Consider the following 13,064-nt stretch of genomic DNA (forward strand, 5'->3'; position numbering starts at 1 on the left):
AGTGACTCCATGGAGCCTCAGGAGACATATTTTTTTTTTTTTGATGATCGTCTTCTCTGACTAGCTTTTATTCCTAAATCCATGCATGTGCCTACATATTACCTCCACTATGCCTTAAGAAGTAACATAGATTAATTAAATACATGCTAGGCTAGCCCCTGTAAATAAACACACCATGCTATTTGTCAAGTCTACACTATATTAGAACAGATTCACCTCTGTCTGAGGCTTTGGAAAATGTTTCCTTTGCTTGAGTGAACACAGCGTGCAGAGCCATTTAAACGTAACTCTGGTTTCTGAGGGGTCCTGGGTAGCACTTTTCAGTTAGTGGAAATGGGGCTTGGGAAAAATCTTGCCAAATCTGTGTTGATTTACAAGACACATATCTTTACAGGAGCACCCGTTCTGGCTTGATTAAAACAGTAAAGATAAAAGAGGATTCAACTTTTGAAACCAATGCGCTTTCAATCTTTTGAAAAGAAACTAGGCCATAGTAGAGGAGACACTGAGCCATTCGGAAAACGATGAGACGGATTTTATCCCAGCGGTTTCAATGTCTCTCTAGTGAACTGGGGGCTAACGGGACTTGGATTATGGTGTCTGGCCCAACTTCAACTTAAATCTAAGAGGTGAAGGGAGTTCCTAAGCCTCGAAAGACCATATCAGAAAAAGACCGGGAACCACATTTTCATGGAGGACCCTAGCAGGAAATAAGTGCTCCCAAACACATTGAATATTCCATTTCTGTGGGAGAAATGCGGTGATTCATCTTTCCTGCGCATATGTAACCGATTCAGCCTAAAGGTGCATTTAAATAATAATAATTAGCTTGAAGGAGCCTAAAGGGAATATTTACATCTTTGTATGAGGGCTCCTCCTCCAGTGATGGATGCTGGACAGGGCTGCCTGGCCTGCTGACTCCACCGCCGTTTGCTTTCTGGGGGGCCAGGGGCGGGGGCGGGGGCGGGGGCGCCGGCAGGTCCGAGCCTCCGGGGTCCCCCAGCTTCCCATCCTCCTGTAGCAGCCTGGAGGAGTTCAGCGCTAGAGGGAAAGCACCCACGGCAGGCATCGTGCGGTCCCGGCCGCTCCCCTTCTCCGACAGCCCCCGGCCCTGGAGGAACCGGCCGCCGCCAACCAGGGAGTCTCCGAGAAGGACTCGAGTCTCCTCGTCTTCTTCCTCCTCATCTTCCGGATCTCGAGCGTCTTCCTCTTCCTCGCCTTCGAGTGGCTTGTGGCTCTCCACATCCACCTCCTGCTCTTCCTCCTCGTCCTCCTCGTCTTCCGAGCTGTCCTCGCTGGGGTAGCTGCAGCTAGTGCCCTCGGGGGACAGAAGGCCTCGGTGATGCGGCTGCGGGGCCAGAGGGGGCGGCGGAGGTGGGGGCGGCGGGGCTGGGTGGTGGCGCTCTGACCCCGGCTCATCTGGCTGTGGCTGCAGCAGCAGCAGTGGCGACGGCGGCTGCGGAGGGTGATGGTGGTGGTGGTGCGGGTGGTGATGGTGATGGTGGTGGTGGTGGTGGTGCGCTGGGGCCGAGTGGGGAGCTCCAGCAGACGCCCCGTGTAGCTTGGCCAGGCTCTCCGCGTCGTCCTTGCCACCCACGGGTCGGAAGGCGCTGGAATGGTGGTAGCTGCCGCCGCTCGCCTTGCGCCCTTCCAGGAGGTGCGGGTGATGGGGTGCCGGCACCCGATTGCCCGTAGGGCCGGCTCCAGAGGCCGCAGCCCCGGTCCCAGACGTCACTCCTGACTCTGCGGGTGGCGTGGACCCGGCGCTGCAGTCCCCACCGCTGCCGCCCGGGGGCGACTCGAAGAGAGTGTCGCGTGCTCCGGTGCCCCCCGCAGCCGGAGGGCCTGAGCCAGGACCATTGGCCACGCCTGGGGGAGGCTGACCCGGCGGGGGCGCTGCCTCGGCGCTGCCACCCGAACCGCCAGGCTCGGCTAGGTCCAGGAAGGCCTGGCGCAGCAGGGCTGGGCTGTCACCTAGCGCACAGCCGAGCGCAGAAGGCGGCTGCGGCGGGGGCTGTAGGTAGGTGGGTACCGGCAGCCCGCCGGGGGTCCGCGGTGGCCAGAACATGCAGAAGGGCGGATAGAAGGCGTCCTTGCGGCCCGCGGGCCAGAAGAGTCCCGACAGACCTGCCTTGGGCGCAGCACCTGCGCTCCCTGCGCCCGCTCCCCCCAGGGCCTCGGCTGAGGCTCCCGCGTCCTCCTTCTTGTGGCACAAGCCAAAGGCTGCGGCAGCGGCCGGGAAGGTGTAAGGATGCGGGAAGAGGCCCCCGCACCCCGGGAACTTCTGCAGTACGCCCCCGAACGAACCCTTGCTGGGCACTGGGATGACTGGGTAGCTGCGTGGGCCTTTGGTGCCAGCTGCTGCACCAGCCCCCGCATTGGCACCCACGCCCACGCCAGTCACGCAGCCACCCCCGGCGCCACCTGTGCCAGGCCCGGCGCCGCCCGTGGCTGCAGCCACCGATAGGCTGGCGGCGGCGGCTGAAAGGCTGGCTGCAGCCACCACGGCCGCCTCCTGTAGGGAATCGTCGTCGTCGTCGAAGCGGGGCCTCTTATGATGGGCGTGCGGTGAGCCTGCCAGCTCAGCCAAGGGCGGTGGCGGCGGCGGCGGCGGTGGAGCCCCGAGCAGGTGCGGGCCCAGCAGGCCCCCGCCCCCGGCCACTGCTGCTGCGGCCGCAACCGCAGCTGCCTTGACGGAACTGAGAGGGTGGCAGGCCGGGTGAGCGCTGGGCTGAGGCAGCGCACGCTTGCGGCTGCCACCATTGAACATGGCCTTGACGTCCTCCCATGCGAAGACTAGCTCGTCCTGAGGGCTCTTGTCGGTGAGCTTAAGGTGGCGGCGCCAGGAATTGAAGTTGGCTGCGTCTGGCTGCGTGTACTTGGCGTCTGGGGTGCGGTGGGAGTGGAAAATAAACTTGTTGGGTGAGAAGTACATGTTGCAGTAGCTGCACTTGATGCACTTGGCGCGAGAGCTATTGTAGCGCGCGGGGATGAAGCTGCCACGGCAGCCCCAGGCACACTCGTGCGACACGTCGAAGGCGAAGTTGTCTGGTAGCTTGGGCGGCCGGTTTTCGCCTAGGAATGACTTACAGAGACGCTCAGCCTCACGCTTGGTGATCATGCCACAGCGCCTCGAAGAGATGGGCATGGCCCCAGCGCGCCGCAGGATCTCCAGTTGGACAGGTGTGCACTGCACGCACGTGATGCCCAGCGCCACGCGGCGGTTGTGGATCTCGTTGTAGCTAAAGTTCTTGAGAAGGGTATTGGAAATCTGCGCCAGGCACAGGCGCTCCTGCCCGTCGATCACCAAGGACACGATGGGAATGCCATACAGGATCACCTGGCCCACCTGGTTAGGTTTGAGGTTGGCGTGGCCTGGCCGAGGCTGGCTCAGTGTGTCTGGCTGGAAGGCGCTCGAAGGAGATGAGAGTAGGATGTCGTTGGGCCCTGGCAGTGGGCTGGAAGCCATCTCCTCCACTGAGGAACCACGGGCTTAGCGCTCCGGGTTTGCCTTGGAGACTGGAAAGGAAAGGAGAACGTTGACTTGAAACCTTCCTGGCCTTAAGACAGAGATGTGGGGTTGGGAACTAACTGAAAATTACAATAGCTTTCTTGCCTTGGTTAAGACGTGGCTATTACTGGGCAACTGAGCAAGTTTCAGGTTCTCAAAGGGCATCTTTTAAAACCTACCTCTCTCAAGGTTGCCCTTGAGGAAGTTCAGCGATTTGTCTGGTGTCCTACTCCTCTCAAGTAAATTCTGTCTATCTAGCTGTCTGTCTGTCTGTTTATCTATTTTAGCAAAGTCCTAAGAAACGCAAGACATCCCGGATTTATGGAATAAAATGATAATTGGAACGATAGGAATGGGAAAGTGATGACTGTTGTCGCTAATGATTATACAAGTCACGAAGAGCTTGGGCTTGGCCACTAAAACCCAAATTTTAGGGGTGGGAGGGGAGGGAGAGATGCTTGGAAAAAAACAAATTTGGTTACAAAATTTAACCCAAACATTTTGAAAAGTGATTTTTGTGGTATTTGTGGGTTTTTTTGGGGGGGGGTGGGTAGATTCACTACTGATGGGAATGTTGCTCATTAAAACAAAACAAAATCTCTTCTTTCCCTTTCGTGTTTTAGGTGTTATTTTTACTTTAATTAGAAATTTTGAAGGATGGGGGTGAGGAAAAGCTATATGCATGATTGCCCCAAAATAAAGTGTGTTGTTTTCAAAATTTTAAAGGCCCATTTCATGAGCTGAGAGTTTCTAGTTCTAGTTATGCGGATCAAGAAGTTGGAGACAAACTTTTTTTAAAAAAAGAGCTTCCCTGTCATTTTTATACAAGGTACGGATCTGTACAGGCAAATATGTTAAACCCAAAAGCGCACAAAGAAACAGTGCTTGGGGATCATGACTGGCAGAGGCTTAAAAAAAAAGTATATCAGTTTAACACAAGTAAACTTTTGTGACATTTCCACCCTTGGCCATGCCCATATTGTTGAAAGTGTGCCCAGCGGGAACCATAGTTCCAAGATCAACCATGGGTGCACTGAAAGGGGTTGTATGGGTTCCCTCAAAATAAAACCCCTGTTTTCACCTGGTGCCAGCTGGATACCCCAATGGGGGGGGGGATAAATATCCATTAAGTTGAAAATATAGGAAAAGGCAGAGGAAAGAAACCTGTGCGACAAAAACCCGATAAGTCAAAACGAGTTAAATTGAGCATTCCCCAGGAAAACAAGCAATGCTCTTCCAGTAGCTACTTGCATTATGTGTAGGCCAGAGCTGTCCTTTGCCCTGGAAAGTCACCAATGGACATTGCCTGGCCGCAAACTGGATTTTATTATATCGACCACAGCGACTACACTAACCAATTCCCCCAACCAAGTGATTGCAGCAATGTTCCTCCTTTGGGTCCCGTGACATCTAGATGACCTCCTCTGACCTGCTACCCTGCCCAGGGATACTCAGCTCGCATTTCACTACGCGACCTCCAAGAAGGCCGAACAAACCCGAACTCCATCGAAGGAGGGGGGGGGGGGAAGCTAGGCGCGTCCAGTCAGTCGCTTCATAGATAGATCAAAGGCCGTATTTTTGGGGCGTTGGGACATTAAATGGCACTCAAGGCGTGGTGATACCTGAGCTTGACATCACCAACTCTAGTTTTGTCTGATGGCCCTTCCAGGCTCCTTTTTTTTTTCTCTCAGAGAAGACTGTCTTATCTCAGTATGACCCTGGGAGAACTCGAACTTTCGCTTCTTAGAAACATGCGCCATGGTGATGGAGTTGGTTCCATGTTAGGAACCGCAGTCTTCAAAGCGGAAGACCCGGCAGAAGTGCCTGCTCGGGGTGTCCCTCAGTTTTACCCCAAACCCTTCTAGAAACTCCATCAGCAGCGATAGAAATAAGATTTGGGTTGAGATATCTTCTGAGAGGTGAAAGGAAAGACAATTAAAAGTTACTTGAACTGAAAAGGGAACCTGACAAACTTCTCCATCTGCCTTAGAGGCAAGAACCCCCAAATTCATTCTCCTGGCTCTGATACCCATCATTTCCGAGGCCCGCGCCACCCTCCACCTTTTACAGAAACTCCTCCGCTGGGTTTCTTTAACCACCCAGGCGAGTCAAGACCGGCTGGTTCGAGCAGTACCTGGTAACCCCTCGATGTCTTTAGGCGCGAGGCTGCCGGCCCATTTTCCGAGGGCGCTCGGAGGCGAAGCATCCAAGCGGGTCCTCGAATACAGCGGGCAGGACTCAGGCGAGCTGAGAGAAGATCCAGGCGCAGGAGCGAGCTAATGGCACTCGAACCCCGGCGGGGGGCAGAGTAGGGCCTGGATTGCGGCGGGGTGTCCCCTCCACCGCAGAAAGTGTGGGCGCGCGGAAACCCGCGGCAAGCGAGCCCCAAGTGGAGCGCAGTCTGACAGCGCCTTTCTCTGTCTCTGAACTCGTGTCCGTTGGAGGGGACGCCACCCAGCGGGCAGGGTGACGTCACCGTCTCCCTGACACTCCACATTAAAGGGCTGGCATGTTACAGGGAGGGAGGGGGAGAGCGAAAGCAAGAAGGAGCTACATAGAGATCCTTTTCCAGCAGGCACGAAAGCCACCACCTAGCCAACTGCAACTGGCAGCTCCTCAACCTGGGAACAAAACACAGCAATGAGACTGTACCCCCTGATCTGGTTTAGGAGTCCAAAGCTGAATCGCTTGCGTGCATCCTAGGGAGATTCTAGAATGCCTAGCAATCTAAAGTCTGCCTGTCCATATTAGTCCTTTCTGATTTCTGGAAGTCACCCTCCTTCCTGAACGAATTCTCCGCTGCAGGGAGCACACTAGCAGCCTCTGTGTTTCCGAAGATGCAAAATGCAGTCGTTTGGAGAGCGGATTACTCTCAGCACCTCCTTTGAAACACTGCAGAAATGAGAGAAAGGAGAGAAGTTTCTCCATTGGGTGCCCAATGTGGAAACAGGACTGCAGGAAGAGGTCAGCGAGCCCAGGTTTGCACTTCCTTTTCAGGGCAAAGTAGCCACTGAGCCTAGCCTGATTTGTCAACTGTGAGTACACTGGCTGAAGAGGACTGTGGGTGCCAGTGTGCATTCGTCCACCAATGTCGATTAGAACACCCCTCTAATTCATTTTTATAAGAGCTATGCAGGCCATGTCCACACAAGGAAAAGTAGGATGGTCTATTACAGAGGCTCTTGGACAAATTGCCAATTCCCCTGGAGAAATATATTTCTGCAGACTCCTGTAAAAGAATGCAGAACCTCCCCACAAAAAGGAGCTGGCTTGGAGGAGAAGGAACCTTTCTCTATAGTTCTCCCAAAGTGAGGCACACCCTGGGATATTAATGAAGTGTGCAAAGAGCCAGAGCAGCCACTGGCCAGTCTATCACGATGTAAAGAAGCCATTTGTTTGGAGGACATTCTAAGGCCAGCGAGTATGTTCTTCCAGTGCTATGCCAGATGAAGTCCAGTTACTGCCGGGTGAGATAGACTTAGGGACGGACAGTTTATGCTGTAGAAATGACAGACATCTCCACTAAACCCAAAGCCTGACCAGATCCTATGATAGCACAGACACTTGCTAAATACTAGCATGAACAGGTGAAACCCTAACAGCTCTCCATAGCTTAACAAAGCCAAGGGGGAACCAAGGAAGTCAAGGCCTTTGCTCAGGAGTTGGTTTTTTTTTTTTTTTTTTTTTTTTTTTTTTTTTTTTTTTTTAGAAAACATGAGAAAGGTGGTGGGTTTTGTCGGAGGCAGAAGTGTCAAGTGGCAGTGAAAGGATTTATCAAGGATCTCCTTATATTTAAGGGCACCAAAAGCAAAAATTAGAGCCTACCTGAAGGGCCTGAAGTCAGCCCAGTGCTTCCTGTCTAATGCTTCCTTTATAAGAAGGAAAACTTGGACTGCCCGGCTGCCGGGTCTAAACAGCACCATTGCCATTTTCTAACCCCACCACCCGGAAGACAAACATGAGTAGTCTTCTTGCCCAACTGGCCATCCCTAAGCCTGTTTTCCACGGTTCCATGGTCAAGCCCACATCTTTTGCCTGCCTCCTTTTTGGAGTTGAGGGCTCCTGTAAAATAAGTTTAGATTTGCTCAGTCTGTTCCCAGATCCCAGGATGCTGGAAGGAAAGAAAGCTCCAGCCATTCAGAAAGCCACAACATGGGCAGGCTCTTAGACTAGAATTGGGATGAAAGAAGTTGATCATCTCTCGCTGAGGCACCTTTGGGAACTGCCTGTGTGGAGGAAGTGCCCTAGGGTTTATGCTTTTACTATGAAGCTCCCCTATTTACTAAAAGGGCAGACTCCTACTCTTAAAAAGGTGTCTTCTTCAAAGGCATCTTTCATTGAAAAGAAATTTATCTGGCTAGCTCCTTGCCTTCTATTCTTCTGTCCTGGCACTGACTCCGCTCACAGTGGCATGAGCAGTTACTTCTTCCTTGCCTATCACAGTGCTTTGGAGATTCACTGAATAAAAGCCTGACACTGTGATTTTTTTAAAAAAAAGTTTCTCTAGAAAGAGAAATGTGCAGTATAAGGCTAAATATTTTTTACTCAAATGACTTTAAGAAGAGTCAGTATTTTATTTCCCTAGCAAGTCTGGGTGTCCTGCTGGAAAACCAGGTCAGTTGCATTCTTGGAATGTGTAGGCATAAAATAGTTTCTTTTTTTTTTTTCTTCATCCCCAAAGTGTATTCTGCTCAGATTCTCAGAGAATCTTTTCTGGATGTCCAAGTTAGAGGAATGGCAGCCCATTTGTGTTCTGTGAGCAACTGTGCTACCCACTGCCTCAGACCCTTTGTTTGCCTTGAACAAGTCCCTGCTGCTGCTGCTCAGGGCTATGCCAATCCTTGCCCTGGCATCTGGGACCCTGACAGGCCCAGGCAGGAGGAAGCCCTTTGGAACGAGTTAATCAATGCTTTCCTATTTGAGCGGACATGCATTTTACACGTCGGGACTCTCTTCAGCCTACTAATTGATTCAAATAGTTTTATTGGTTAAACTGGTGTCACCCGCTTGCATGATCTATCACCGCACAAAGGAGAGCATTTCCACTCCCATCTCCATTCCGGGCGGCTGCGGTTCACCCAGGTCAAGGACAGGTAAAGGAGCCCGACGTCCGGACCCAGAGGAAAACCACAAACCAAGCTGCCCTCCTTGGAACTGGAGAGGCGAGAGACGAGAGGCGAGGCCTCCATGCAAGAGCACACGGCTAGCTCTCCAGCGCTGATGGAGTCTTATAGCTAAGGCTATTAAGACCTGGTTGAAGGGAACCCAAACCAAGGCAGGACGGAGTCCTCCACTTTGGAAGCGGTTTGATACCGAGCCCGCAGCGGTTCGAGCGGAGCCTTGGCGAAGGCGAGGGGAGGAGCTGTCCGCGGTGCTGACGCAATGCGCTGCTCCGAGGCATAACAGATCCTGGACGGACCCTCCTAGCCTCTCGCCATGGGAGCATTAGATTCAGCTTTGGGCAGAGGCAGGGCCCATTACATTTAAGAGGCAAGCAAGAGGTGATGTGGGAATCACACCTTTAACTTCTCATATCTGCCCCGTTTAGAAGATAAAGACCTTAATAAAGAAATCCATAACAACAAGAAACACCAGCTAGCCTCTCTTCGAACTCTCATCTAGGCGCTGAGGAACCCATAGTAGCTGCATATCAGAGACTCATGCCCACCCGTATCCCTCCCTCTCACTCCTGTTCCCTTTTTGTTTATTTTCACTCTCAAGAAGGAATATTTCTGTTCCTCTCTTTGACATAGATGCTCCTGACATGGTAGGGAAAGAGGATTTTCCTCTGACTCCCAGGGGTGCAAAAGGAGATGCATAAGGAAATTTGAAGCCTGGTGGGCAGATGTAGTCACCAAATTAAAGGGGGTTTGTAGTCACATGAAGCTGGTACAAATTGCTTTGCCACTACCTCTCAGCTGTGGAAACTTGCCCAAACACCTACATTTCCCAAGTTTCACCTGCAAAAAGGGGAGATTGATAAGTAGCACACTGGGATGAAGTGAGAATTAAATTGTACACACACACACACACACACACACACACACACACACACACACACACACGATGTGCTTGACACACTTAATAGATGCTACTCTAAACTGCCCTTCCCTGGAGAATGAGAACAAGGGCTCTGTCTGTTCAAAGATGTGCTAGATAGCGCAAATGGCTCCACAATAAATGGCATCAGTGATGCTTTAACTTATTGAGCAGAAATGAGGAAAAATTACCTGCAGGAATATCAGTTTCTCTCTCGAAAACTATATTTTGTCCTTAAGTGATAAGGTATTTTAAAAAGATTTATTTTATCTTAAAGTGTGTGTGTGTGTGTGCTCATGTGCACACACATGCGCATGCACGTGCATGTATGTAAGTATAGATGCTTGTGAATGCCAGAGGTATTGGAGTCCCCTGGAGTTGGAGTTAACAAGCTTGGTGAGCCACAGCAATGTGAGTGCTGAGAATTGAACTTGAGTCATCAGAAGAGTAGTATGTGTTCTCCAAGTAACATCAAGTTAAGTTACAGTACAACGTTAAGTTAATTATAATCTGCCTATCATCTATTTATCTATAGATGGGAATCCCAAACTTTCAATTCTCTGGCATTAGCCTACCCACTGCTGGGATTACAATATGTGCCACCATACCAAATTTTAGTGTTTGTTTTATACACAGGTAGCCGAAATCTCAACAAGTGTTTGTCCATTCCACTTTGAAGAAATTAATAATAAAAATTATCAAGGCCATAATGGTCATAATGATGATTGCTCACTACTCTCACTTCTCAATTGCCATCCTTTCTGCAACTTGGTGAACAAACCTAACACAAATTCCCTGATTTTCACTTCACTGACTCATTCAGAGTCATATTAAGTAAAACAAGAAAGCCAACCAAAGGTTTATTATTATGATGGAAATCATAAAGAAATGATGACAGCCCTGGAACTTTTGGGAGTGGATACAATCTTAGAGCCTTCTCTAAATATTGTCTATTGAAGAAGAAGACCCTTTCCCTGGCTGCCTCTGAAAAGCAATGGGAACACAAAGTTTCTTGAGGAAGAGAATGGGAGAGAATATGTGCCCCTGAAACTATGTACCCTTAAAGTCTTCATGGGAGTTAGTGATCCAGTCTTAAGTTTGAAGCACACACTGTTATAAGAAATAGAAACTCTGGGGGAGGAATCAAGTCTTAATTTTTCTTTACTGAGGGAAGCCATCATCGGAAGAAAACTTGAATTTGTGTAAATGGCAGAGAAAGCTCTTTATCTGTTTGCAGAGATTTAGGACATTTGCTGCTGGAATTATTTTTCCTTCTTTAAACAAAGGATGAACATTTATTCCCTCACAGTCCTCACATACCTATTGAACACAGCGAGACATGTGGTACATCATTTATAGGAAGCAATAAATCCAGGTTGGACCATGAAGTTAGCATATGTGCTGGCCACTTAACAAATATTAGTTGATCAAGATGAAATTCAGAGGCAACAACAACACCCGAAGATGTGTGGGTGTACACTTCTCCCGGAGTGTACCTGCAAATGTGCATCAAGGATAAACGGTGGCACAAGAGCAAGCGTGTGCACCGGGCTGTCTTCCCTTCCCTGTCTTCTCCCTCGCTCTCCGGGAGCATGCATACATACATGACCTACCCCCCTCCACTCCCTTTCCCTGCACACTGAAAAGGAGGGGGGTCCTTTGAAATGGAGGTGGTCCCAGCTGGAAAACCCCGGAGCTCATTTAGATCACATCACTCCAGGCTTTTGTCTCTGCTCCTGAATAACGTAGGCTGCTGCAACAAAAGGGTAGGCATCTACATGGAGTTTTTATTGGCAAAGATGCATCTCAAAGATGCTGCTATGCTATAATAATGAATAACAAGACAAGATGCCTGCTCTCTTTTTTTTTTTTGCTTTTATTTTATTTTTTGATTGCCATTCCTAAAGAAGGGAAAAGAGAAAAGGGGAAATGGGAGAGAAGGAGAGGGAGAGAGAGAGAGAGAGAGAGAGAGAGAGAGAGAGACAGAAAGTGACGCAGGAAGCAGAGACCGTGAAAGAGAAAACTAAGGCAAGTATTATTTGGGTGCATTCTCACAAGAGTCTTTAATTGTATGAAGATTTCAACTACTACAAAGTATATAAAATGAAGCTCGGGCTTATTTTATTTTGTAAGTCGCTCTTTTATTTCAGGGAACTAGTTTAAGAAGCGACTGACACAGAAGATCTAGAACAAGGACCTTTTAAAGCTTGGAAAAGAGAGGGAGGGCGGTGGCTGGGGGAGGGGCACAGCCTTCTGTTGATGTGTCACTGGAGAGAAAATGACATAGATACACATTTAACATTTCCCCAGATGACACTGCTAGATAGAACATTAGATTTTATTTTCCGGTGGTGGGGGAGGCATGTTGTTTTGTTTTTCCTTTCCTGTTCTTCCCCCCAAATACTGCACACCTGGAAAATCTGCTTTGCCCTCAAGCTTGATCCTATTCGCTGTTACACTAATAAACTGCCATGCGCTTCCTGGGGTTCCAGTTAGCAGCAAGCGTTTTCTTCTGTATGCGAACTTTAACTTTGTGTTAGCGAAAGGTGGTGGTGACAGATTACTCAGATAGACCTCATAATTAGCTCCCCAAACTTTGAAGCCTTTAAGCACCAAGGTTGAAAGATTTTTTGTTGTTGTTAAAAGAAATACCTTAAAACACACAAAAATGAAAAGTCCTTTCAGTATACTATCTGAATATTTGCTGGGTGTCATATTTTCAGGAATATCCCCAGACCAAAGGCAATAGCATCCCAAACTTTTCCAAAACATATTATGATATCACCGACAAACTCTTAATGTAGGCAAATAATTAAATTTTCCATCTTTTAGAACTGTGTAACCTTGGGTGTCTTAGAAACAAATTGCACAAACAAACCAGGGAGATGAGCACTGAGGGTTTCAGAGGAGATATAATGAAGCAACTTTAATTACTAACTTGAAATTAAAAATGTAATATACAGATTTAAATTTATTTTCACCTAAATTGTGTATAAAATTATATGGCTTTTGCAGGCTAAGAAATGCTTTGTAACCAGCCATGCTGCTAAAAAGTCTGAAGTAGTTTCCAAAAGCGAGTTCCCAGACTCACACAGTAATAATGACACATTTATCATTACTGATGACCACCTACTGGGTAATTATTGCTTTGTTACTACTATTACAATCAAGAGATTTCTTTATTTACTGTTAACATTCACTTAAAACTGAATGTTAATGACTGTTCTGAATTCACCAAAGAGAGTTTTCTGTTATATTTCAGAAGTACTTACGTTCTGGTTCAGAAATGGAAAACCATATCATAGCAGACTAGAAGGCGAGGCAAGTACTTCGTTTTTCACCCTCTCTTGAGAACATAAATGGCATTCTGAGGATTTCTGGAGCAAAATTCTCCAGCTCGGAACTGCCAAAAGGTCAGCATAATGCAACCACTTGACTTGTGCTAATTATGTAAGTATTTTATTACAGGAGATCCATTCATTATTGATAACTGTTTGCAGTAACGTCCTATTTG

The 13,064-nt window shown here is 48.9% G+C and overlaps 1 protein-coding gene across 3 annotated transcripts in view; it reads right to left on the bottom strand.

Moving 5' to 3' along the window:
* SKOR2 (SKI family transcriptional corepressor 2) overlaps nucleotides 1-13,064 on the bottom strand; it is a 50,828-nt gene that overhangs the window by 35,540 nt on the left and 2,224 nt on the right. Inside the window, exons 1-2 of one of the 3 annotated variants that reach the window (XM_084780824.1) lie at nucleotides 5,646-5,797; nucleotides 857-3,519 (exon numbers count right to left, since the gene is read on the bottom strand). In XM_084780824.1, the coding sequence (XP_084636950.1) occupies nucleotides 857-3,469 (2,613 nt within the window). In that variant the 5' untranslated portion in view covers nucleotides 3,470-3,519; nucleotides 5,646-5,797. Of the gene's footprint in view, nucleotides 1-856; nucleotides 3,572-5,645; nucleotides 5,798-13,064 lie in introns of those variants that run through there. The other 2 variants (XM_084780825.1, XM_084780823.1) reach the window with 2 other exon arrangements.

Source organism: Acomys minous (genome assembly GCF_964271855.1).
Source record: "Acomys minous genome assembly, chromosome: 4".
Classification (NCBI taxonomy): Eukaryota; Metazoa; Chordata; class Mammalia; order Rodentia; family Muridae; genus Acomys; species Acomys minous.